This window comes from Furipterus horrens, unplaced genomic scaffold, assembly GCF_987537825.1.
Source record: "Furipterus horrens unplaced genomic scaffold, mFurHor1.1.pri manual_scaffold_4, whole genome shotgun sequence".
Lineage (NCBI taxonomy): Eukaryota > Metazoa > Chordata > Mammalia > Chiroptera > Furipteridae > Furipterus > Furipterus horrens.
This window is the reverse complement of record NW_028327174.1, coordinates 69,202,785-69,229,168: the sequence shown is the minus strand read 5'-3', so window position 1 is coordinate 69,229,168 and position 26,384 is coordinate 69,202,785. Positions and strand designations below refer to the sequence as shown.

The 26,384-nt window shown below is 39.8% G+C and overlaps 1 protein-coding gene across 1 annotated transcript in view; it reads right to left on the bottom strand.

Annotated features, from left to right (window-relative positions):
* Positions 1-4,650: 4,650 nt before the first annotated feature.
* Positions 4,651-26,384, bottom strand: part of TPH2 (tryptophan hydroxylase 2) — a 93,382-nt gene continuing 71,648 nt past the window's right edge. Inside the window, exons 9-11 of the mRNA XM_090275649.1 lie at positions 13,291-13,386; positions 6,127-6,260; positions 4,651-6,004 (exon numbers count right to left, since the gene is read on the bottom strand). Of these exons, the coding sequence (XP_090131775.1) occupies positions 5,830-6,004; positions 6,127-6,260; positions 13,291-13,386 (405 nt within the window). The 3' untranslated portion in view covers positions 4,651-5,829. The remainder of the gene's footprint in view (positions 6,005-6,126; positions 6,261-13,290; positions 13,387-26,384) is intronic.

Below are 26,384 nucleotides of genomic sequence, written 5' to 3'. Positions count from 1 at the left end.
GATCCATTCCAACTTAATGGCTAGGCTCTCTCACTGAAAAGGATAAAGGAACATGTTCTGCCCTTGTGAGGTGGAGATTTTCTTCCAAGTAACTGTCTGATTTGGGAACCATGTGCAATGATCAATCAGATGTAATGACCAAAAGGAAATTTGCCTCAATCAACTCCAATAAACAAATAACTGCTATAGTGGCAAACTTTAATGTGTCCTTCACTTCAAATTTACTTGCCAATAATTGGCCTCATTAATGTCTGTGAAGTTAGCTGTTCACTAAAATTGGGCAAGCTATACATTAGATGTGTTCAGTGGTTTGCCAACCTTTGGGAATAATAGACCTACTGAATCAGCATCTTGCTAGTTCCATGGAAATTAACAAGCTAAAAAGTAAGGAGATTGGAAGAGATCTTGAAGGATTAAGGAAGTGCCAGGAAACTCCTACCACCTTCCTATAATTAGTATTATCGTTCTCTACCTGTAAAGTGAGAGCTAGCTTCGCATCTTTTTAAAAAATTTGATTTTGACAGAAAATGAACTTGATTTCTTTGTGCCACCTAGCTTTCAAATTACCCTCCCACATCTGTCAGATGTTTCTTTGTTGTTCAATTATTAAAATTGTATCCAGATTGGATTATGAGAATGCTGTTTGCAGTCACCATAAGCACAGATGCCCTTAGGTTGAACCTAGGGCTCACTACGATATTCCCAAAGAAGAAAATATACTTCTAGCTGCTGCACCAGACCTGTCCTTCTTGAAGAGAAGAAATCACAGCAAGTGAACCTTTCTAGGGTATCTGAAATGTACATTTGACAGATGAGAGGCAGTGAGAAGAGTGAAAGTAGACTAATTTGCTTATATTTTTGTGGACTATTCCTACAGAAATGGCCAGCATGAACACAACTATTTAGTTTGCCTAGAGGTGAGGAAGCTTTTTTTTATCCTCAATGGCCCATACAAGTATGAGCACCACCAACTTTCACCAAGGACACCCTATTCTCAACTTCATTTTTGCTTATGGAGTCAATATCTGTGAGTCCCAAGGGGAAAAATATGCATTTGCTTTCCAGTCTGGCTTTTTGCCCTTAAAAGATGGCCATGACAAATTTAGCATGATGTTGTTTTGTCAAAGGAAGCTTTTAAGTATTTACAAAAGATGCAGGCTATTATTGAATGTCCACATCTCCAGTCAAATGATGGCCAACCCAGTGTTTCATCTGACAGTTCTGACCCACCCATTTAACTTTGTAACCTATTTAATTCCAAATACAGTAGTCCCTCTTTATATCACAGTTCACTTATCGCTGCCTCGCTGTATCGCGGGATTTTTAAAAATATTATATTTAATTATTTATGGCGGATTTTTCACTATATCATGGGATTTTGTGGTACTGTATATGTACGTTGTTAAAGTTACATAGGTTTAAGAGTGTAGAATATGTTTAAGAACATAAGTAGTGTTTATAAAAGTGTGGGAAAGGTTAATAAGGGACTGGGAATGGTTTATAAGTGTGTGGGAAGGGTTTATAAAGCCTTAAAATATATATAAATACTAAAATAAATGTAAGGTTCCTACTTTGCAGACTTTCACCTATCTCAGGAGGGTCTAGAATGTAATACCCATGATAAGTGAGGGAATACATTATTATTTCTAATAATGCCCACCATGAGCCAGCAAGATATGGACTTTGCAGATCTCCAGTATTGTAATGTCCTTCTGCTTGGTTTTATCACTCACTCTTGTCCACACCCTCACCCTCTAGCCCCCCTATAATTCATTTCCACACAGCACCCTGAATTACCTTAGAGAAATGTAAATCAGATCCTGCTACTGCCTTGCCTTCAGCCCTCCAGGACTTCCCACTGTGCTGGGAGTACACCTGTGTGGTTCATCCTCGCCCCATGCTGATCTCTTCTCCTTCCTTGCCAGCCCACAAGCAGTCTATCACTTCCTCAGACACATCAACCTCCTTGCCTTGGAGCCTTCGAGCTTGCTGTCCCCTCTTCCAGGAACACTGTCTCCATGGCCTCCTTCATACCTGGCTTCTTCTCACCCTGTGATTCTTCATCAAATCACATCCGTCCAAGTCTTTCCTATCCACCGTACTCCCTCCCCAAGTTTCTTTATCACATTGTTCTGATTATTTTTCTCATCAAATTTGCCAGGATCTCAATCTAATAATCTATTTTTTTGCCTGTATCTCTCCACTAGAATGTAAATTCAAAATGAGCATAAACTTCCTCTGTCTTATTCATCACTATATCCTCAATATCCAGAACAGTGTCTGGTACAGTCTAAACCACTGAATGAATGTCATGATCCCAAGTCGCATTATAAATCACCATTTTATGTTCCAGAACTGGTTTATTTTGAACACATGCAAATCTAATAATAGAAGAAGCTGTATCTCATCACTACTTTCCTTGACTCTTCCCAGAATATGGCAATCTGCATAAGAATCATTTCCCAAAATAAGAGAATGTCTTTGGAAACCAAAGAAGAAAGAAGAAGAAAAAAAAAATTAGACACAGTGGAAAACTCTGGGCTGCCTTCTTTTTCATTATAAATAAGACTAGGTTCATGAGAGTAAGCATCATCGCTGGATTCTTTAGATGTTGAAAATTATATCAAATGAATTGGAGGACAACTACATCTTGTGTTAATGTTTTCCTCCTCGGAGGGAGAAAATGAAATGATGTGAGCCATGACTCCCTTTGAAAATGAAACTTTGTATTTCCATTTGCTTCCACGTTAAAGCACACTGTTTTTCATTTTAGACTTTTCATGTTGGTAAATGTTGCAATGCTTTACATTCATTAGGCTCAGGCCCATTTACTATGTGCAAGTGAGACAAGCAGAGATATGTCATCCCCATAAAGCATCATTTCTAAATTACACCGTAAATAAATAATAAGCCACAAACCCAAGTTTCATAACCCTTACCACTAAAGTTTTTAAAAAATAATAATTTTAAACCATCTAAGATCAACGTTCCCTACTTGTAAAAAATGCAATTTATGAACAATCTATTAATATTTCGCTGATATTCAAGAATACACTGGATGCCTGACCCTAACTCTTAACATACAAAAATGGTTCAAATAGAAAACTGGACTAGTCAGATTTGGCTGTCTTTTGCAAAGTGTGATGAGCAGGAAAACTGGTCTTTCTAGGAACCTTGGGTTGATTTCTGATTAGCTCACTACTGAAGTCAGCAGTAAACCAAAATAAAGGAGGAATTCACAGTGAGATGACAGTGAGCAAGTATCTTTAAATTTATAATTGCCCTTGGATCTATTTAATTTAGCTTTAAGTCATGAGGCGTAATTGAGATAAATGGTTACACTGAGCAGATATCAGAGATGACAAGAAACTGGCTGATTATTTCCTTGTACTTTTTTCATTTGGGGACTTTTTCTGCCAACATCTTTCCTATGATGGCTATTAAATTTTATGGAATTATTCCCACCATTAGTTGTAATGGCATTTGCAAGTTAAATGCTCACAACAAATGAAAACCAGGATCCCATTGTTTCCCATCGTGAAAACCATGGTAACTGCTATTCCAAATAGAGAATGAATCTAAAAAGAATGAAGTACAGTAATTCCTCCTCCTTGTATGATACCTATATAAGCTCTGTGGGGAAGCCTATTTACTTTACAACCCTTCTATTTTTGAAACAACAGATTTTGCACATATAAGAAAACCAAAGATGCTGCTATAAGCCAATCAGAAGAGTGCTCAAACGTTATTTTTGCTGAGGAAATTTTTTTACAATTAAATATAATTCTTCCTTCAGTACATTTAACTAAGAGTCTCCCCATTTATGGGGCTAGAAGGGAAATGCTTGATGGCTACTGACGGGGTTTTATTTTAAGGTGTCTAAACCAAACCCAAATTATGGAAAAAACACAAAAGCTAGATGTTAGGAGTTTCTTAGCCAATTTTCTCAAAATTCATCAACTAGATTTAGAAATTTCTGGATTATTGTTCTATATTAGTATTTGTAAGTAAATAATCATTCAGAATCATCTAGATCTTGCCAAGCAAGATGTATAGATTCATCTATGGAACTATAAAACTACTGAAAATACAACTACTTTCTCTTTCTAGATCCTTTTAATTTGGTTCAGCTTGCTTTTAATTTCTCTATCACCAATAATTTTTCAAGCCACTATCTCTTTCACTTAGAATAGCATTTAAATGGCATGACTCTCACATTCTAGCCACCAAATCCTTTCTCAAAAATTCAGTTGTTCTTAGAACCCCGCATAAATGGAAGATCCTCAGCAGTAAAGATAACCAATAGTCAAGTCTCTGATTTTTTGTCTTAATTATACCTCTCTCTCTGATGTACGTTTTAATTCTTCCTCATGTTCTTCCAGAACATGTTGAATCCAAAAACGTCTGTCTCATCATTAGCTTGAAATTATATGTAATTTCTTATTAAAAGATTATCCTTGGAAATTGTTCCAGTAAATATTTTAGAACTGCTTACTTATAAGTCATTTCATGATCTTTTCCTTCTGTACTTTTTCCCATCTCCCTTCTCCTCCCCCATGGAGTCTGCACAACCAAAGCAGAATAAGGAAAACAGTGCTGTGTTTGTTGAAGAAATCAGAAGAAGATGAAGTTCATTCATTTATTCCACCATTGTTTTTTTTTTATTTTTTCACTTAATCACCTGATTATGCCTCTAATGGCAAGTATGACCAAAGATCTGTGGTATTATCACCATACTTTGTCCAAATGTGCTCAAACTTTGTACAAATAGACAGAGTCCGAGGGATCTGGCTTGGTTTGGGCCTGTGAGAGGAAACATCTGTGCTGTCCCCAAGTCTTAATCACAAACAAAGTCCTATTTAGTGATAAACATTAGTTCTGATAAGCATTAGTTTCCTTCTCTGACTACATATAAATACATGCATATATGAAGTTAAGCTTTTTAGCAATCTGAAAGTCATATGCGATGGATTATAAATGTTGGTGCACAACTGACTGTGCTACTTTGACCAAATCACTTAACCTCTCTGAGACTCAATTTCCACATTGTTGAAAGCAAAGCTCTATGATTTTATGGCTCTCTAAAAGAAATAGGTTAAACATCTGAGCATGATAATTCACTTTATTCTAGAATAAAATTAGTACTCCCAAGATTTATTCCCCACTGGTTAGTCTTTCTTAATACCCTTTATGGAACTATTTCCTTCCACAGCAGGCCACAACTCAGTTTCTCCAAGGTCAGTGCAACCTATATATCCCATTTCATAAAAGCTTTCTCTTCTGCCATTGTATAAATACTGAACCTGAAAGTCATTCCAACTAGTGTGCTACCTCAACAATTTTTGAACAGAATACTGAATACTGTTAAAGTGATGGGAAGTTTCATATAGAACTGGGTTTATCTCAAATAATGCTGTGACAGTACTGATACCATCAAAAGTAGAAACAGTTTCACTGCTATTTTCATTTTATCTAATGAACACAGAGGAAAGGCTCAGAACTGAGAAAGAAAAGGTCATAAACTAGAATTATAAGAGAGCTATTTGTTACAAATTTTAAATAGATGCAATTTGGCTAAAGACACTAAGCAGGAATGTCAAATCGATTTAAGACATTTAAATATATTACAATCTTTCATACAATGAGTGGTTACCTCTCACTGGGTTCTTAATGGTGTTTCACACGTTAGCACAGTAAGTTACAAGTAGGTAGAGATATACATAATTGCATGCCTGCTAGCCAAGCCATGACATAGAAAGTTACTGGCGTTATATGATATTGACTAAGCCCCAAAAAAGATTGTGCTGGCTACAACACTGTTCCCAGGCATCAAATCCCCAGATACTGGTTCATTTTGTTCAAGGCATCACACACTGTGTTCAAATCGCTGCGAAGATCCTGCACCACATTTTCAATGCTTCTGGTGTCTTTCAGAATTTCAATACTCTGTGTGTAGGGATTGAAGTACACTGAGAAGGGACGGGTAATAGACTTTGCAAAGTCCCTGCAAAGTAAACAGAAACAGAAGGATATGCGATCAACCCTCTTTGGTATAAGAGATTGAACAAAGAAACAGAGCCAGAAAAATGAGTTATTTTTCTCTAGATGGGAGAAAAACAAACTTACCTCATCTTTTCTTTGGCTTCTTCAAAACTTTCTGAAACAAAGTAGGCTTCCTGGAATGTGGTGATAAGGCACTCCTGTAAGCACGTTGTCTTTGGGTCAAAGGCTTTCACACATGCCTTGTCAGAAAGAGCATGCTGCAAAACACACCGCAAAGCCCGCTAAACTCCACAGTCAGACTTCCAGTGCCCTGCTGCCCCATTTCTACAACGTAGCTCAATAATTCTACAGAACTGCTCAGGTATTAGTCTGCCATGAAACATGGAACTCGCCCAAATGCGGGGTAAATTGAGTGTTAGGGGTTTTTTGTTGTTGTTGTTGTTTTTAAGTCTGTTAGGTGCTGAAAGGGAAAAAATGAGATTATGGTATTATTTGATTTATTATCGGCCAAATTCATACTGAAGAATAGTTCAGAGCTGTAACGCAACAGAAATGGGATTTTAAATCTATGCTATGAATAGAAGCAGGGATCGGATAAACACAGTCCTAAATTTATTTTTTCTATAAGCAATGTACTGAAATTTCACTTAAATGGCAGAAGTAATAATTACCTGTGTGGAGAGGTAATTGGGACTCTGACTAAACTATTTGCAGACTCATTGAGAGACATTTTGAGGCCAGGTACTGTGTATCAACAGAGTCTGGAGTGGACCTGCATATATTTGCAAAGCATTCATTTACCTTCCACCAAGTACAGCAGAGCAATATACAGAAGATAAATATTTCCAGGTGGGGAAAGAAGAGCTAATATTAATAGTTATAGTTATGCCCAGAGCGGGAGTTAGGAAAACAGGAAAGCCAGCATAATTACTCTGAACCATCATTAGCTCTATTCGACTCGCTACATGACTGGCCTGAGGAATGGCAAGGAACAATGAAGGACTGGATTCTCAAGATAAGCTCAATGATCCTGAAAGTCGGTGGTCATTTCCTGCCACGTGCCACCTGCCTATTTATAGACCCTGAATCAATGATTCTCAAATAGAATGTTCATAGAATCACTGAGAAGCTTATGAAAATGCAGATACCCAGGCCCTGATTTTGTTTGGTAGGTCTGGATAAATCCCAGAAATCTGCATTTTAAAGGCATCCAAGATGACTCATGCATAAGTGATTGTGAACTATATTTTGATAAATACTCCACTGGATTCTGTATCTTTCTTAACTTCAAGGGTAAATTAGTTGGGAGAGAAAGAAAAGGGGAAGCAGAAACTACTTTTAATTGGGGATTTGGAAAAGTGGCTCTAGTCCAGAGCTTGCTGCTTACTGGGCCACCTTCGCAAATTACCTCACCTCTCTGTGCCTCCTCCATTTCCTCACCTGTAGTGAGAGGTTGGGACTAGGTGATTTCTACTGGAGCCGCTTGGTCCCACCCAAAGCACATTTCTACCTTCTCAATCTCTAACCACTAAGGTTTCCTAGAGAAATGCTGACAAAACTTTCCTGTTCAGTATTCTTGGTGAGTTCCCCCCAACAATTTCAAAACACATGGAATGACTTACAGCCTTCCATGAAGAAGGCTGTGGTTGTCTGAAAATATCATTGTAAACCAAAGAACTGACATGAAAGAGAAAGGGCACCTGACCCGACCCTGCAATTTGCTTTCTCACAAGCTCATTGTCCAGATCAATGCATGTATGAACCAGGGAATGCAGATGCCCTCTCAAAGTGAACTCATTTTTTTTGGCCCACAAACAACTTCATTATAAGCAGAAGGTCACTACACCTACAAATGCATTTGCGCTAGATTCAATGCAGTGCAGTGAATATCAGGGGATTTGGGTTCCACATGACTAATAATTCCGTCCACATTTTTAAAACAACCTCAGTTTCAAGAAACAGAATATCCTTTTATGAGAGCTGCTGTTCCTTTGCAAAAAATAGGCCTCCTGTTGGTTTGCCACTGGTTTCAGAATTAGAAGTTGCTTCCTTTGCAGCCACATACTCTGGGAGCATTTTACTTTAGTATACTCCCCTTATTGCCCATTCATCCATCAGCACATATTAAAGGAAGAAATGTGCCTGACACAGTGTCCTTGATCTTTCTCTCAGCTCCACATTCAGGAGCATGGACAGGGTCAAAGCAGAACAGGCTATAACAACATTTAAGGCACGGCTTCCCTGGGGTATCTCTGTTGAGCCAAGACTGCCCACTGGGTCTAGGACAAGAACAAGAAGGGGGGGTGAAACTCATCTGCTAGGGTCTGCAATGATTTGATAGGAAATTAGCAACCGTAACTGTCACTGCATGTATAGGATGCCCCCAGAATGTGTGTAAGCAATAACAGAGACTAGAACCAGTGTGTTTTTAGAAAAATCTATCATGGGACAATTCTACCAGATACTCAGATGAGCTCGTTTAGTCATTTTAACTGATAAAGGGGATGAAAATAGACCAAGAGCAGGGTGCTCTACCTCAGATGTCAAGAAAAGCCAGTGGACTAAAAGTATGTAATTTGAGGCAAAGGCCTTTAGGCAATAGATATCGCACTACCCTCATAAAAGAGTCAAAGGAAAAACTGGAAGCTGATTGTTCTAAGCTCTCAAAAAATGCAGTCTATCCTCAGGAGCCTGCTGTGTCCCATATGCTGGTTATCTGCTGAGGACCTCTCTGTCCATGGAGAATGGGATCAGTTGCTGCTCCCTGGCTGTTACAAATATGGGGACAATAACGGTACCCAAGGATTAGCCTGGAGAATGACAAGAGGTTAGAGGCGGGGGAGCAGCCAGTGATGACTGCCAGGAACATCCATGCAGCCCATGAAGTCCTCTGAGGCTCCCAGGTCCCACATTTCAACAGGGCCTGCCCTAAGTCCATTAATATAAAATCCTCCTTCCTCCCAGCCACCTACCTTCATAGCAACACAGAGTTATTATCTCAACTATTCCAGATATAAGCCCATGATCCTCACTCTATATATTAGGACTGGTTAGAGTCGGGAAAAAATTCAAGTGTGAAGACAAGTTTATAGGTAGGTTTGGGCCCTAGATTCTGAATAAAACAAATTTATAAACACCTTTACACTCACAATACGATCATTTTTTTCCCACATCAGAACAATAAATACATACATTTGTGTATGCATATATGTACATATGTATATTATATTTTTAACCTCCCGCAAATGTTCCTCCTGCTAACCAAGCACAACTTAGTACTAACATCCCTATTGCCAAATTGGGGGATAATGGCATCACACTTTTTCTTTTTTCTTTTTTGGTATCAGTGATGTTGAGAAAGGTTCATCAGTTTGATAAGCTACAGGGAGGAGTGAACCAACTCTCTCTTCACGCAACCTTTTCATAAAGGCCAAAGGCCCATTTCCAGCTCCAAGGCGCCAGCACTTGCTCTCTCATTACTAAGAGTGCGAGGGAGCGGGGAGGAGGAAGGCAGGAGGCAAGGCCCGCTGAGCAGGGTAAAGCTGTGAGAGCTCCGAAGCAGTGAGTCCTGACTCTAGCTGGAACTCCAGCCACGCCACCGCTGTACCAGGTGACCTCAGAGAACCGTCTTCTCTATAGCCTGGCAGTAATCCTGACTGTCTCACAGAGTTGCTGCAAGTAGTAGAAAATACAAACAACCATAATAAATATAAGCCTGTTCTGTGAAAGCTGATTAACAGCTGTAAAAAAAGCAGTACAATAACTTTACCGTGCAAGGATATCCTAAAACCAAAGTCAAAATAATAATTATTATTATAATTTTTAAAACATCAGCTTTATCAAAACCTGCAAAGCAGAACAGGTGTATTTATATGTAATATTCTAGCACCTACTATGGGGTCAGTGTGAAGCCCATTTACAAAAAAAAAAATCTGATCTCTGATCTTCAGGAAAGAAAGAACTAGACTTTATTTACCACTACACATGGGGAAACAGGAGAAATTGCCTTTTTCTTTTCAGATGCATTAACTTTTTGAGATAAGACTTACCAATAAATCGATTAGCAGTCATTTCCTTAACACCTAATGTGAACAAACTTTATTGCTGCTTCTACAAAAGAACTGTGCATTCAACGAAGACCCATATCAGTTAATTTATTAGATCTTCCCTACTACAGACTCCAACTTCCTTGAAATCTGAGACCACCAGTTTTGGGTTTTTTGAATAAAATGAATGAGTGGGTGAATAATAAAATTTTTAAATGAAAGATATATTTCAGGTCAACCCTGGGATAGAGAGGAAAAGGGTGTCAAAGACACAAGATAGACTGTGGGTGAATAGCAGTCAATTACGCTACTTTCAACTTTTTTTTAAAGTTCATTTTTCCAGATAACTTAGCTCATTATTAACTGCTCTCCACAGTGATGAAGGGAAGGAAAGGCCCTACCCCAAACACACTTTCAGAATTTCTGAAAGTTCATGACATAACAGATTATTAGAACAAAAGGGAGATTAACCATTGCTGAATTTTTTTTTAAAAACTCATTATGGCTATCAGGTTTATGTTAGCTTTTACAAGCTTTTCCATATATTTTGTTTCTATCTTTAAAAATAAAAATAAGCACTTTCAAAAACTGTAAAAAAAAAACATTGTTATTATTTAAAAAAAAATGAAAGTTATCCTCCAAACTATATATATACTGCTTGAAAATACTTGGTCAGCTTTGAAGTGAAACATCTATGCCCAAGAAAATCTAGCCTCTTAAAGCACAAATTTTAAAATGTGTTCTGTTCAAGGAGAGAAGATGAATTGTGGATATTTTTGCAAAAATTATAAAGGCTACACCAAAACCTCCAACAACTTAGCTGGGACCTATACTGAGGCTGTAGGTAGAAGAGCAAAAATATTTTACCATATAAGGTAACTGAATTCAAAATTGTAAATATGTCTACACTGGAATTATTTTAATGCTATTAATAAAGTTATCTCTACCTAGATCAAGAACTATCATTAGTTAATTTAAATAAAAGTTAGACTGAAGTACTCAGCAATACTGTGAGAGGGCTCTGGATGCTACAAGAGCAGGGCGGGGGTGGGGGGGTGCTATGGAAATCACCTACATCATGTTATGCATTCTCTGTGAACAATCAGAAGACATTTCTTATACAAAGAATTCCTGAATTGTAAAAATGGTCCAAAGCAGCAATCATAAGGATATTAGGGTGTTAAAACTTGAGAATGGAAGAATGCTAATGGCCAGAGGTGATAGGCCAGAACAAGAAGATTCATGGCAGACAATGCCCTTCGGTGTATAAATTTCTGGCTGATTTCCATTTCTAGATGATTCTGCCCACACCAATAGAAACAGAAACAACAGATTCACTCCAATGCTGCCTAAACATGCCTCATTAACCAGATCAGAGGACCCTGTCGAAAGTTGGGACAATGAGAGAGATTTGTTTCTTTTGTTTCTGGTGTAATTTATAAACCCTCTGAGGAGAATGTAAATAGATGTAGCTCAAGAGCTACATCATTTTCTGACTAATTCTTTTTTCAGGGAAATCAAAAAGCACTTTATAGAAGGCAGGGGTCTTTCAGAAGTATGATATCATGCTATTGTTGTGGGCTCTGGCCACTATGCCAAGATTCACCCCAAATGGATATTTTGGTTAAGAATTTAGTAAAAAATATTTCACCATGTTATATCAGGCTTTTGTTCTGTTAAATAGTGTCATCTCTCTTCCAGCCATGCCAAGCCTCAAGCAGCTCCCTAAATGGGGCGGATTTGACAAGAGCACACTGCTGTCCCCTGACTGATCTGTATTATTTCATCTTCTCCCATACTCACCCTCTCCATTCCTTAAGAGTCAGCTTGGACAGATGGGTCCTTGTCAGGAGTCTTCCCAAGCATGGCCCGATAGGTGCCAGGCACATTTGCCACATTGTGTTATCTGATTGTTATCTCTTGAACTAGAATGTAAACTCCTTAATAACAGGAGTCCCAGGCAGTGTGGTCTCATGGTTAAAGGCTCAGATTCTGGAGCAAGACTTGGTTGGGTCCAGCTCCAACATTATTAGCTGTGTGACCTCGGGCAAGTTTCTTAATGTTTTCATGCTTTGGTTTTCTCATCTATAATGATAATACTGCTTATCTCATTGTGTTCTTTTGAGAATTTAATGGGTTTATATGGCTAAAGCACTGAAAATACTAAGGTCTATTTAAGTGTCCATTGAGGTAGTTGTTATTTTATTCTTATTCTTATTCTTCATCATTATTATTTGTATTTGTATCTGCTAGTGACAGGCACAGTACATGGCATGTGCTAGGTGCTCAACCAAATGTTTGGGGAATGAATGAATGAGGTCATAAATTGAGAGGACTTGATAAAATTATAGTTAAATGGTACCTTTCAAGAACAGAAACAACCAAAGTGCTCCAATGATCATATATTTCCTAATTATATTATATAAGAACAATCAATACTCTAAGAATAACCAAAATCCAAACATAGTCCATAATCCTGACCTTAGTGTGAAAAATCAAAGAAAGATAAAATTATTTTTAGTATCATTTCCAGATTATATTTCACATCACATTCTGAATTCATCAAAACTTGCTATTCCCAGTGGTATACAGAGTAATTGTTAAGTAACCAGAATATTTAAATTATCAGATGCCTCAGGCCCCAATATTTCTGAATAAATGGTAATTTTACTGTATTTTAAGGCAAACAAATAGCATCCCTTAGGCATCACTACACATATTAGATACCTCTCAGACCATATGTTTATTTAGATTTTTTTCTAAATTACATATGTCCACATATGTTTTAATATACATTAATTTTGAAGAAGCTAAAATAATCTCAAGTTCCCCTTTAGGAATTAAATGCTGGGGAGTCCATGGGAACCATGGGGTGACAGAAATGAGCAACCTTACAAGGAAATTTCAATCGGTACACTCACTGCCAGCTCGTTGCCTACTGTTCAGCACTAAATTTGGGGCAGCCATTTGTTAGCCAGCATTTGAGCATGCATTTGTCATTCCTGTTGATTGTGCACATAAATGCTCATCCGTTTGAGTCACACCACAAACCCAGAAAGGCATGACCCATTTTCAGAAGTGCAAAAAGTTAGGTCAGCACCCACATCTGAGGTGCCAGCTCCTCTGTGTTAAATATTTATGGAGAATCTGCAACTAGAAATGTGCAGACAAACAAATCAATATTTTCCATGACCTTGAAGCAGTGTGCTTGGAAAGGATACTTTCATTCACAGCTTCATACCTTTAACTCTCCAATGGAAGAAAGTAGTCCTGCTCCATATGCCCGCAGTTGCCCTTCTTGCTTGCAAAGGCCAAACTCAATTGTAAAGAAATAGCACTAAAAATAAATAAATAAATAAATAAATAAACAGACATCCAGTAAACTGGTCAACAAGGTCTTCACTAGAATAAAATGGCACCCAAAATAAAATGGTGCGCTATCAGTAAGTTCTTCAACAATGTCTATTCACAAACATTTGAATCAAAAACATTTACTGAATACTATTTTCTTGCTTAATAATCCTTTCTAGGTAAAAGGTATACAGAAAAAAATATTTATTACTAAAAGTCTTATGCTTACTAGATTCAGAAACCCATGAGTCAAATCAGATCCTATGCAATAAGTTTAGAAAATAGAAAACCACAGATTAAGAAATAAATGACTATGTCACAGTGATAATGCTGTAAGAATATGCTATTATACAATATTTACTAAATTGTATTTTGGCGAAATAACTAAGTTCATACATATGTGAAAAAACAACTTAGAATCTAGCAATGTGTTCGTTAACTCAATAAACATTTGTTGGGTACCTATGGGGTGCCAATGCTTGGTAAAGAAATAAGAGAGAGAAAAATAAAGCGAGTATATGCTTACCAAATTACCAAAACCACAATTTTAGTCTGCTTTTCAGTGAGATCTTAAATGTAATTGATACATATACACACACATCCATATATAAAGTGTGTGTATTTTATATATATAAAAAACTATTTCATTGACCTGAGTTTTATCAGCATCAACTATTGATACCTACAGCTCTCCCAAGATATTAAAATCTACAATTGTTTCTGTTGAGCTTAGGAAATTTACCTAGACAGACAGAAACCTCTGTACAACTAAAAATTCAAAATGCCCTTGAGACTGAAATCACGCTACTTTTGCTTTGAGAGAAAAGTGAGAAGCTGACAATGAGCAGTAAAACTTGCATCAAATTAACACTGTCCTGCATTAGTGATCTTAGAGTGCTGAAGTGTTGAGAAAGAGGAAAATGTAAACACTCCTGAAAAGGAGTGGAAAATAACATTTCTAGCCCATGGCAGTTTGCTCTGTTCTTCTTTGGTGGTTAACATGCCCCTTGGTTCAGGAGGGTTTCATATTTTTCCAGTGCGAAGATGATCTGGGTTGAGTGGGCTAATGTCCTGCAGCACTGGGCTGGACCCCAAGGACCAGTCAGTCCAGGTCACACAGCTAAACCTCCAGAGGCAAATTCTCTTTTCCTGGTTCACCTCCCAAGGAAGCTAAGATTATAGCCCATCCCTCCCACACCACCCACAGTGCCGTCCAGCACTGCTCTGTTTTGACTTTTCTCTCTTTCATCACACCACCTTTTTGACATGGTCTTCAATTTATTTATGTACGATACATACTGTCCGTCATCTGTCTCCCCACCATAGGTTAGAAACTCCATGGGAACAAGTATCAGTCTGTTCATCTAGAGCAGGGTTTCCCAAGCTCAGCCTTATTGACCTTTTAGGCTGAATAATTCTCTATTTGGGGGGAGGGAGTCCAGCATATTGTGGAATGTTTACTGGCCTCTATTCACTAGATGCCAGCTGCACCCCCCACCCCAGCTGTAACAACCACAAATGACACTAGACATTGAAAAATGTTCACAGGGCAGCAACATCCCTCCTGGTTGAGAACCATTGATACAAAATAGTGTCTGAAACATAATAAGAGCTCCATAAGTATCTGGGCGATAAATAAACAAATAGTGAATGAAAGAATTATCTCTAAGTTAGGCTTGTTGTGTGGCAATAGGACCTGAAAGAAAGAAACGTGGAGGAGGCCTGAGTGTAGTCGGAGCCCTACTTTTAATTAGCTATGTAACCAGAGCATCTCTAGCATGTAGTTTTCCTGCCTGTGACATCATTCGTTCATTTATTCTACAAACACTCCTTGAGCACCTATTATCATATGCCAGACTCTGCTTCAGCTGCTGAGGACACACAGTGAACAAGGCCGCATAGTATCCACGCCCATGAAGCATGTAGGCTATACTGAGATGAGACAGGCAATGATAACAACAGCAAAAATCAACATGCAGGACAATTTCAGGTAGAATATGCTACATAAATAAAACTATGTAATGTGTCAGACATTAAGCAAAAGACATGGCTGTTTTAGATGGAGAGGCCAGGGAAGGCCTCTCTGAAGGAGTAATATTTAAACTGCAGCCTGCTTGAAAAGCAGTCGTTTGTGCAAAGATCTAAGGCAGCAATTTTCAACCTTCTTCATCTTGTGGCACTCATAAACTAATTACTAAAATTCTATAGCATACCAAAAAATATATATTTTTGTAAATCTGACCAAAAAAATAGGTATAATTTTGATTCATTTCCATCAGACTGCTATTATGTTGGCTATTGTCATTGTTTTATTTGACAATCTCAGGGAAAAGAGACCAGTGCCCCTGACTAATACTCACTTATTGCGTGTTTTAAAAATTATTGCAGCACCCTGGTTGAAAATTGCTGATCTGCAGGAAAGAGTGTTCCAAGCAGAGGAAGTGCAAAGACCCTGAGGCGGGAATAGATTTGTATTTCCAAGGACAAAGAGAAGTCTCTGAAAGGTTTTAGAAGTAGAGAGAGACATGTTCTAATTTAGTTTTCAAAAGATCATGTTGAGGATGAGTAAAGAATAGATTGTAGAGGTGCAGGGCTAAAAGCAAAGAAACCAGTGGGAGGAAGTGGCAGTCAAGGGACAAGGGAGTCGAGAGACTTAAACAGACTTGGGGCAGGGGTAGCAGGAGATTGGAAAAAGGCAATATCATAGAGGCCTCTTGTGAGAAGAACTAAAATAAGAGTTGAGAATATGTTTTGAAAAGTTAAAATATAGCCCTCAAGTCTGTCCTCCAAAAAACCTTGCACAATGCTAGACACAATGAAGGGAGGAGATCATACACTCACAAAAGAAGAACACAAAGTCCAACCTCCTATTTTATCAAAAGGAAAACTCAAGTTTAAGGAGGTAAAGTGATTTACCTGAGACCAGTCTAGATTGTGACATTTAAAAGATCTCAAGCTCAGTATTTTGAAGTTTCTAGGTAAAAGATTAATAGATGCATGATTTCCCCTTACAACCAAAAAATGGAGAAATAAAAGTCAAAACAGGAAAATAAGAACCTCATAGAATTTTCTTTGTGTGTCTTAGGCTGATTTCCCTAATATACATCGCATTTATAGCACATGACATGAAATCCCTAGAGCCTGAACATTGCACACGAAAGCGTTTGGGGCGGGGGGGGGGGGGGTGCTGTCATGTTCTAAAGTCTCCAAAATACACATATGGAGCCATTTACAGGAACATTTAGGTTAACCTACTAAGAGCATTTTCCTTATCTGCTACACCATTGCATACATAACGTGTGGTCATGATTATGACCTAAATCAAAACAGGATGCGGGACTCTTGCGAAAATTTGGTGTGCTGTATACACAGTCTTCACATAGATTTGGCATCCCATTCAGTCTCAGGGGAATTAAAAGGTCTGCATCAAGCCAACTCAAGATTTAAAGCTAAATCTCTCAGTGTGTCTTTAGTCAACGTGCTTCTAGAATCAGGGCAACCTCAGAGGAAAGAGTGACTGTGCGTTCTGCTCCCCATCACTAGGAACATTCTCGGCCCCATACCACGTCCGGGAGTCCTTTCTGAAAGTCTAACCTTACAGAGCTCCAGCTGCTCATCCCCTTTATCTACCCTTTCCCTTTGGTTTCCTGTTGCCCTCAACCACAGACGGTACCTAGAGGCTGCTTTTATAGCTCACTCTCCCTGGAAAATTAAGACCTTTTGCTCTGAGCCTTTTTTCCATTTGCAGCTCCACCTGTGGCTAACAGCTAAAGAGGAACAAACAGCAAAACATGCCTGAACCTCGGGTGTTGGCAAAATTTGAATTCTGGACTGGCTTCGAATAATTTTCACTTTTCTGTTCTCAATAGCAGTACAGACCTCAAAATGCATGTGGCCCTGGTCACTGGGACTAACGGGGAGGAGAGGGCAACTGCACGCTTCCGTCTGGTGGTAAATACAAAGCACGCTGAGAGCTGACCTGGGTGACCCCTTGATGACCTTTCAGAATTCAAGGATGACTATTTCTGAAATTTTTAAGAAAGATGTAATTTGTTTTTTTGTAGAGAATTCTCCAGATGTTGTGAATCTATAATATATTCCTTAGAGATTTACCAGATATATACCCTATTATTTAAAAAGCGAACAAACAAAAACCCCTGAATCTTATAAAAACACCAATGAAAGAATTGCAGATTCCTGCCACTAATGTCTTTTAAACCGAAACAAATAATAATCCTAAGACTGACACCTCCCCAGTGGAAGGGTACCTTTCATCAAAGCTGATGTTCATGAATTCCAAGTTTTACATACCAATAATTATATGTAATTATTTATAAATATTTTATTTGAATATAATTACATATAATCATTAACTGAAAACCAAAACAAGAATGAAAGATTGGACCTCTTCCACAGAAAAAAGCAGAGACATTTACATACATACAATCATTAAGCAGTAGAAAGTCTGAGTGACGGTCTGAAATCCAAACACTGCTGTGGAACAGGCTACGGGGCGCGCTCACGCAGCGTGGGTGCTGAGGAAGGGAGATAGGTCGCCCAATGCTGCCATCGTCAGATCGCTGCTGGTAGTACACCGCTCATGCCTAGCCGAACGGGCGGTAGTGACAGCCTGGGTGAACACAGTCCACAGAAAGAGAACACAGTCCACAGACACCGAACACACCAACAAAGTACACACCGGTCCCACGTGGTGATTTACAGAAGCACACGATGCAACATCCTTCTCATGTTTGGTGTTAGGTACCTGAAGCTCTTGCTAAGGCACATATTCCAATTCAAGAGATGAACTTTTTTTTTTTCAAAGAACTCTTGATGGAAAAGAAATTTTCCTCTTAAAAGGGTCATTTTGCCTCCCACTCCCCTCACTTCCCCCACTCCCCTCACTTCCCCCACTCCCTGGGTCCATGAAAAACTATATAACTTCTTCCTTAGAGTCATGCTATATTCTTCAACTGGATTAAAATGGTACACACACACTTCTAAGAAGAATCCCAGGTATCCTACTTCTTTCACTTTCTGCAAGAGAGTAGCTACATATGTCATTTAATAAATGCCTGAGTGCATGAGTGATAAATTTTCTCTATCACCTTCACTAAAAATTTGATCTTTACATATTGGTAGTATATATTTTAAAATAATCGACACATCATACCACATTTAGAATTCCATTTTTCCATATATCTTGAAAGCAAGAAACTAGCAAAGAGAGTTTTACAAAGCCCTAACTGAGATGTGCTAATTTTTTTTTTAACTTTCCATATAAAAGAATCCCTCAGGCCCTCACTCGGACCCTGTTTATCCTTATCTTGCACATAGTTCAAACAAAATCTACTTATATAACTTCCAAGCCCACACCCTAACAAGAAAAATGTACAAAAAGTGGACTCAAAAAGCACAGAAATATAATAATCAGGTAAACAACTCTAAACACTTACATACTTGAAGTTAACACCAAACAACAGAACTAAACAATGACGCAAAACATCAGATAATAAACTTAGCCAGAAGACTTTCTAATTTAATAAAGTGTTCTCATCTATGTCATCTTACTACTAACTTGAGATGGAGAACTAATTATTATTTCTATTTTACAGATGGGAAAACTGAGGCTCAATGTTCAAGCAACTTGCCCCAAACCCACAACTCATGGTTGGCAGAGCTAGGAGTCAAGTTTCAGTTTCCTAACTTCAAATCCTGCTTTCTTTCCTCATCAACAAGTGCATGTATGGATACAGGGCCACTATCAGCCAGTCACACAGGCCCAGCAGTTCCTGTCACTGAAATACTGTAATACATTCATAATTTGATATAAACAGCTATTACCCCAACTCCCCATGTGCCCCCAGCCACTCATACTGCCCCAGCCCCTTCTGGGCTCTGTGCCCCTTGCCCACTCTCACCACCACCATGTCATGATCCAGCAAATAAAGTCTCAATGCCTGTAAAGCTAGGACCTCCAGAACCCTGCCCCATATAAGTCTAACAAGTATCTGATCTGTTTGCCCGCCATGTCATAACAAAGGATCAATCCCATAAGGAAAGAATGACACTCAAAGATATTCTAACATCAGATGTCTGTACCCCTGATAAGTACAGATAAAAACACACAAAAGGGGTTCCTTGGTTGAATAACCAGTAATGTCCACGAATACACTCAAACCATTGTTTAAAAGATGGAGACCATTCAAATTCCCCTTCCTGCTCACCCTTCTATCATTCATCCCCAGACACTAGAGTTTGAATTTTAGCTACATCAAAATTCAGTTTACAAGCAGCAAGTATCTTCTCACCTTTGACCAAAATTCCCTTAATCTTGACTAGATTATAAGTGGAACCCTGGATTGGAAGGGTGAGGCTTGAGAGTTAAGCAGGAAGCTGTAGGATAGAAATATTGAGGCAATACAAATCAACAAAAATTGGGAAACAAAAGTAAAATGGAAGCTGCCTTGCTTAAGCCATCACTCAAATGGCATAAGACAGGAAACTTTCCACCAGACATCAATTTTTGTTGTTTCTTTAACTATTTAAACTGCAAATACTCCCAAGAGTCTCACGTAAAGCCAGATCACATTAGGTGCAATGACAATGACAACCCCGATGCTTTGTTTGCAGAGCAAGGGTACTGACTGGGAAAGCTCTCTCCGCTTCCAGAGATAGCAGAAAGGGAGATTTTGCATGCTTCATTATTCTGCCCTGAGCTAGTCCTGTGTGAAATAAGAGCATAGAAATGCTAGAAACTTGCAACAGAAAGACACTGACCATCCGCAGTCCTAGGGCTACAGCTGCTCTATCGCCACAGACCACCCACACCACTCTTGAAGTTTCCCCTTGGCAAAAGGAAGTCACTCCTCATGTGCTAATAGATATGCGGGCCAGTGGCTGCACAGATTCCAAGTACCACTGTCTGAATGTGTGGAGAGCAGGACCAATAAAATGGCATTGGTCTGATCAAGATAGCGTAAAGTATATAAGACAAATTGGAGTCACTCATGTCAACCAAAGAGACTGTCAGTCAGCCATGGCCCTTTGGTTCAAGAAAGGAACTACCTAAGTCAGAGCAGACACATCTGACAAGGAGACACATTTATGATATCTGCACACGTGGTCAGAGCAGATACATCTGGCAAGGAGACACAACTAAGATATCTGCACGTGTGATCAGAATAGCCATGTCTGCAGGGCAAGACCAGCACAGATAGGCTCCTGGGGAAATTCCACACTTGCCGTCATGGGTGCCAAGCAAAACAGCCATGTACCACCCATAGGCTCTGGGGAAAATTCCCCATTTGGCATCAGGGGTGTCAAGACTTTAACTGAAAAGACCCGGAAGGGTGGAGTACACCACTCTCAAGGCTATAACTGAGGCAGGCTCCAAGACCACTGCTGAGACAACTGAGCTCCGCACACCAGAGTGCTGCTCCACGCCATGCTGGTTTCCCTTGATATCAGCCACTGGAGGTTCTGCCCTGCTGGACTGAGGACTGCGTCTGACCTGCTGCCCACCTGGCTCTGGAGATCCTTCCTTGTAGGATGCTGACAACTCCCTTGCCCCCATGCTCTCTCCCGGACCTGCAGACTGAGACTGGAACTCGGGTTCATTATCTGCCATTGATTGCTGTGTATTAAAGTGTGAGTAGGATATTAATGCATGTTGATGTTCTACTTTGAGTAAACCTGCATTGGATAAAAGTTGAGTGAATAGCATAGTTACTGTGTTGCTCTTGTCCATTCCTTGGTGCTAGGCCACTCAGCAGGAAGCTAGCCAAGCAGTTGCCCAGCTAACGTATAGGAAGAACTATATCGCAAACCTACAATCGTGACAGAATGCTCTGAGCTATTGTAGCTACACCTAGAGATCTAGACTCATTTTACCATGAGCCTCTAAATGAAAATCATCGCAGCTCTTGCCAAGTCACAACATAATCAAAATATGTCTTTTAATTTATATTTATTAAATTCTGTGCTAAGCTCTAGTTGACATTACAGAAGTACCAAAAGATATGGTTCTGTGCTCAAGAAAGGTGTGTCATATGGATGGGAATACCAGACTAATATAAAACAGTAATTAAATTCTGCTGCTTTTACCCCACCACAGACTTCTCTGTCTTGAAAGTACAGTGTGCTTATCAACCTTGGAGCACGAAGAATATCAAGTTTGTGTTGGACTTTGAAAGATAAATGGCATCTTGGGAGGGCTTCAGCAGGAGGGAAATAATGACGTCAAGGGGTTGGGGGAGGGGTGACTTAAGAGAGCCCAAATGTACATCATGGGGAGATACTGAAGCCAAATTATGGGATGTGCCAGATCACAGGCTGCACTTGAACAGGGAGAGACTGCCTTTTCGGCCAGTGAGTCTCCTCAAAGCAAGACAGATGAGAACAAGCAGAGAAAAGAGGAGGGTTGGGATTTGAGTAATTTATCAGCCAGAAAACTGACCTGCATTGTGCAAACAGCATATATTGTCTTAGGTTAAGAGCCATCAAATGAATTAAAATGTAAAAACCTAAGCTCTGAGGAAACATTATGGCAAACCTTGTGGAAAATTGACCATCAAATATAAGAGAACCATCACAGGAGGAAACAAGTGTCAGCAGAAAACAACCTTTATTGAAGAACACACCGACAGAGGCAATTTCCAGCTGCACTGTTTTAGTCAGAGCTTCTCTGTGTGACTCTTAATACTGTTTCCTATATCTTTTAGGTTGCTTTCAAGAACAAATGGATTTTGGTTAAATGCCCTCTGGCCATTTCAGCTTTATTGCCCCTTCTTCAGCTTATCTCAGAGCATTTTCAATTTCAAAGGAGACCACCTGACTTATTATCATTTAACATTTACTACTGTTTACATCAGGCTTTATGGTATTTTCTTTTTTAATTCAAAAAAGAAAAAACACCCCTCATGCTCTCCCTCCCACCCATGGACTGACTGACAGGAGTGACCAGCACTCACTTGCTGTCAGTGCCACCTAAGTGGTGGGTCCACCCCTAAAACCTGACAAGACCCACTGTAAGACACTCCACCCCCAGGGCTCAATACTGTGTCACAATGGCCATATGGTAATCCAATCACAAAACTTCCTTGTCCCCACTGCGCTAGAGTAAAGGTCCAAACCTCTTCATATGGCAGAAAAGACCCTCCATGACCCAGCCAGCCCCTGCCTCCTCCAGACTCATCTCTCAGCCCTTTCCCTCCCTATTGCCCACCCCCATCCCTGCCCCATGAGGGAACTACTTGCAATTGTGCAAACTCAGGGCACTCTCTTTAGCTTCCCAACTAGGCCTCTGCATACACCGTCCCTCTGTCTGGAATGTTCCTGCCACCGCCTATCATCTTTGCCTAATTGCTGCCTGTGTACTAGGTTTGGTGATCTTCTTTTCACCCTCAGCCTAGCACATACGAAGCCATACTGAAATTGCCCATCTTCTTGCCTCTCCCTCCACCAGACTGTACTCCCTGAGGTCAGGGACAGGGTGTAACTTGTTGCTGCTGTTGCTGTTTAATGTCTGGTCTATAGCAACCTGCCTGACATGTAGCAAGTACTCTGCAAATATTGAAGGAAAAGAGGGAGTGGTTAAGCAAGAAGTGTCCCAGTGGGCCAGACTAGCAGGGTCAGTGTCAATCTTCCAGACCAGTAACTACTACCATCAGCAAATTTTCTAATATTACAGGCTTTGAAAAGATGAAAACCTTTCTACTGTACCCATCGAATCAGTTTTCACTTAGAGCTTCAGAAATAGATCTGTTCCTTGATCTCTCTCTCTCTCTCTCTCTCTCTCTCTCTCTCTCTCTCTCTCTCTCTCTCTCTCTCTCTGTCTCTCTCTCCTTGCAGGAGCCAAGATGAAGGCTGATTGGCAGGTATCTCCTGCGGAAGCTCAGCCGCTTTGTGGTTAAGTGGCTTCTGGCCTCCCTCATTACTACAAGCAGAAACTCTGAAAACCCACTGATTCCAACATCTGGATCCTCATCAGAAAATATCAGGAGGAAAGTTTTTCATTTGCTGTTCTGAAAGTTGAAGCCAGCTGGAGACTAGCCAGGGAAAATGCTAACTGTGCATGGTCGGGGTACAGAGGAGTCTGACTGTGATAGATCCAGGCCCTGAGGTGTCTCACGGCCCAGGCTGCTCAGAATTAGCAGCTACAAAGAGTTTTTCTCAGCATCACTGCCCAGACCTTCATTTAGCAGATGATGACACATGAGATCAGACAGACGCTATTTCACCTGAACATGAATTTGTGAGATGACCATTTGTCCAATTCTGTTTTCCACATAATTCCGTGGCCCTTTAAAAGTGGTATTATGAATACAAATAGGCTTCTTTTTAATGCCTTCTGAACCTGAAGGTATTTTGAGATTTTACAAGTCAAAAGCTGATTTTATATTCATTAGTATTATTTCTTGGACCCTAAATGTAGTTAGTGCATGAACCTCAATGCACCATCTCTATAACAAAGTGATTTCTTTAGTGGGTCTCTTCTTTTAAAGCAGTTCCACCTTTTTCCAAATGACACTTTGCTAAACTTATTATATAACTATCTACCTTGAATGGCGAAACTTCACTCTGAAGACGCACATATACACACGCCCTTCATTTTCACACCAGGTGCATGAATTAGCATCCCATTTATATATGTGCTTAATCTACTCTGCACAGAAGACCTACTTAAGCAAATGCTATTTCAGAAGTGCCCAAGAACTGATTTTTATAACCTAAGCAATTCTGAGCTCCTTGAAGGAGAAGGAAACTGATGAGCACATTCTTGGCCATTCATTTTTCAGCAGGCCCTAAGATGTTCTGCATCAAATCACACATTCTCCCCAGATGTGGTGGTTTTAAAGGTCAGCTCTCGAATGCTGGTATGAAAAATGAGGTTTTTACTGACTCCCAAGTATGCTGTGGGTAGTCACCACTGCCTTTGAAGGATCATTTCATTTTATCTCTGCATTACGAAAAGCAACACCCTCCTAGACATTTGGATTACAAAGCTTGCACTTTCTCACCGATTTCTTACCAAGAATGACCAGGAATCCTGGAGGATGCTCATATGTCTGATAACTGACAAGAGAGGTATGTTCAGCAGGGAGAGCCATTCACTACTCCATTGCACTGAGGCATCTTCTATTTTAAGTTTTCATTAATGAAGTCATGTTTCTTTTCTAGTCACTAACCATCACCACTACCATCATCATCTCTTACACTCGAGTCACCACGACCGTCTATACGTGTAAATGGGCCTGAAAAGATTTACCTGTGAATTGGGGTCCCTGTCACAATGAGGTTCTGTAAGTAATTGAACCTCTAGATAGCACTTCAGCTCTGTTGAACTCCCCTGTCTCTAACAATAATCACTGCCAGTTACTGAAACCTACGCTCTAGCACAGTGCTAAGCATTTTACATCATGCTCATACTTTGAGAGGCAGGCACTAGGAAGGGAATAGACATGGTGGTTTGAGTGCATTGACTTCGGAATGAAAGAACCACGGTTCCAGGGCAGGCTCTGCCATTTACTTCACCTTAGGAAAGTTATTTAGGTCCCTTGTATATAAAATAGAGAAAATAAAATGAATAACATTTATGGAATTCTTACTATGTGCCGATGCTAAATCCCCCCTTTTATAGATGGGGGAACTGAGACTAAAGTGAATGACTTGGGCAAGTTTAGGGCTGATAGAGCTGGATTGGAATTTGTTGTGCCTGACCCCCAACATCTATGTTGTTTATGCTATACCACACTGTTCGCCCTCTGTTCTCAGTGACTAAACCCAGCAGGCCCCTAGAATTTATGCCATGTTTTTGACAGTTGAGCTTGGTGTGTGCCAGAAAAGATTGGGGTCTCTCTGGCTTGCCTACAGCCATCCTTCTATAGCTTGCACTAGGGTGGGTACCCTCATCTCCTTTGGAGCCTCTGAACCAGCCAAGTAACACAGCACAGTCCCGTCAGGGGCCAGTGGAGATCACACACTGAAGCCAGTCATCAAAGGAAGCCAAGTCTTCTGAGTCTTACTGGTAGGAAATAGCACTGCAATTAGCCCAGCTCAGGAGAGCTGAGACGATGATAAATGAGACTGGGTTGGAAATAAAACACATTGTATTTATGTTAAAAAGTCATACTACAAAGCACAAAACTAAATACTACATGGTATTGCTTTCAACTATAGCAATCTACTTAGCATTGGATATAAATGCATTATTTGATGGGCACAAAATATTTGGTAAAGATTAGTAAGAATTCATGAGACAGCAAGGAATGGCATGATCTGAAATATTTCTGTTGTCTCATGACAAACTATTTTGCCAAACTTACTCTCTGGCTCTGGCTCTGGCTACCAAGAGAACTAGTACGTTTGTTGCTGCTTAAAACACCAATCCTTCTGTTCTCCCTCCCTTCCCCTAGTCAGTAGAACCCCCTCCTTAGTAAGAGAGGAGACAGGTGGGTGACAGAAGATGAAATTTCACTTCCCAAATCAGGATCATGAACCCCATCGGATGGAGACAGCAACTCAGCTCTGGCCAATTGTCTTCATGGATAAAGGCAGTCTGACCACCAGAGAGGCTGATCTTTTTAAGAGAACCTAGGAATTTGGAATGCTTATGTGATAGCCTCATGTGTAAATGCAGGCCATTTTTTTTTTAATTTAAGCAAGGTATAGACTAAATATATAATGTTTTGCCCCACACAGTTATTAGCCAGAACAGAAGGTGCTGATTTGTAATCCCTTTAGGGGACAGCGTGAATCAAAGAGTCTGAATCCCACTTCTGTGACAATAACTTGCCTCCTGGGCCTCAAAAGCATGCCTTTGCTACCTCACTTGGTCATACCTTGCCCTGACACCCTAAACTCCTAAGGAGTGGTTTGGTGTAACAGATCAGGACTCAGAAAATCTAATAGCTCAGTCCCTGCCATTATTTTATTGTAGGGTTTTGGGCAAGTCTTCTCACTTACCCAAGCCTCCCTTGATCC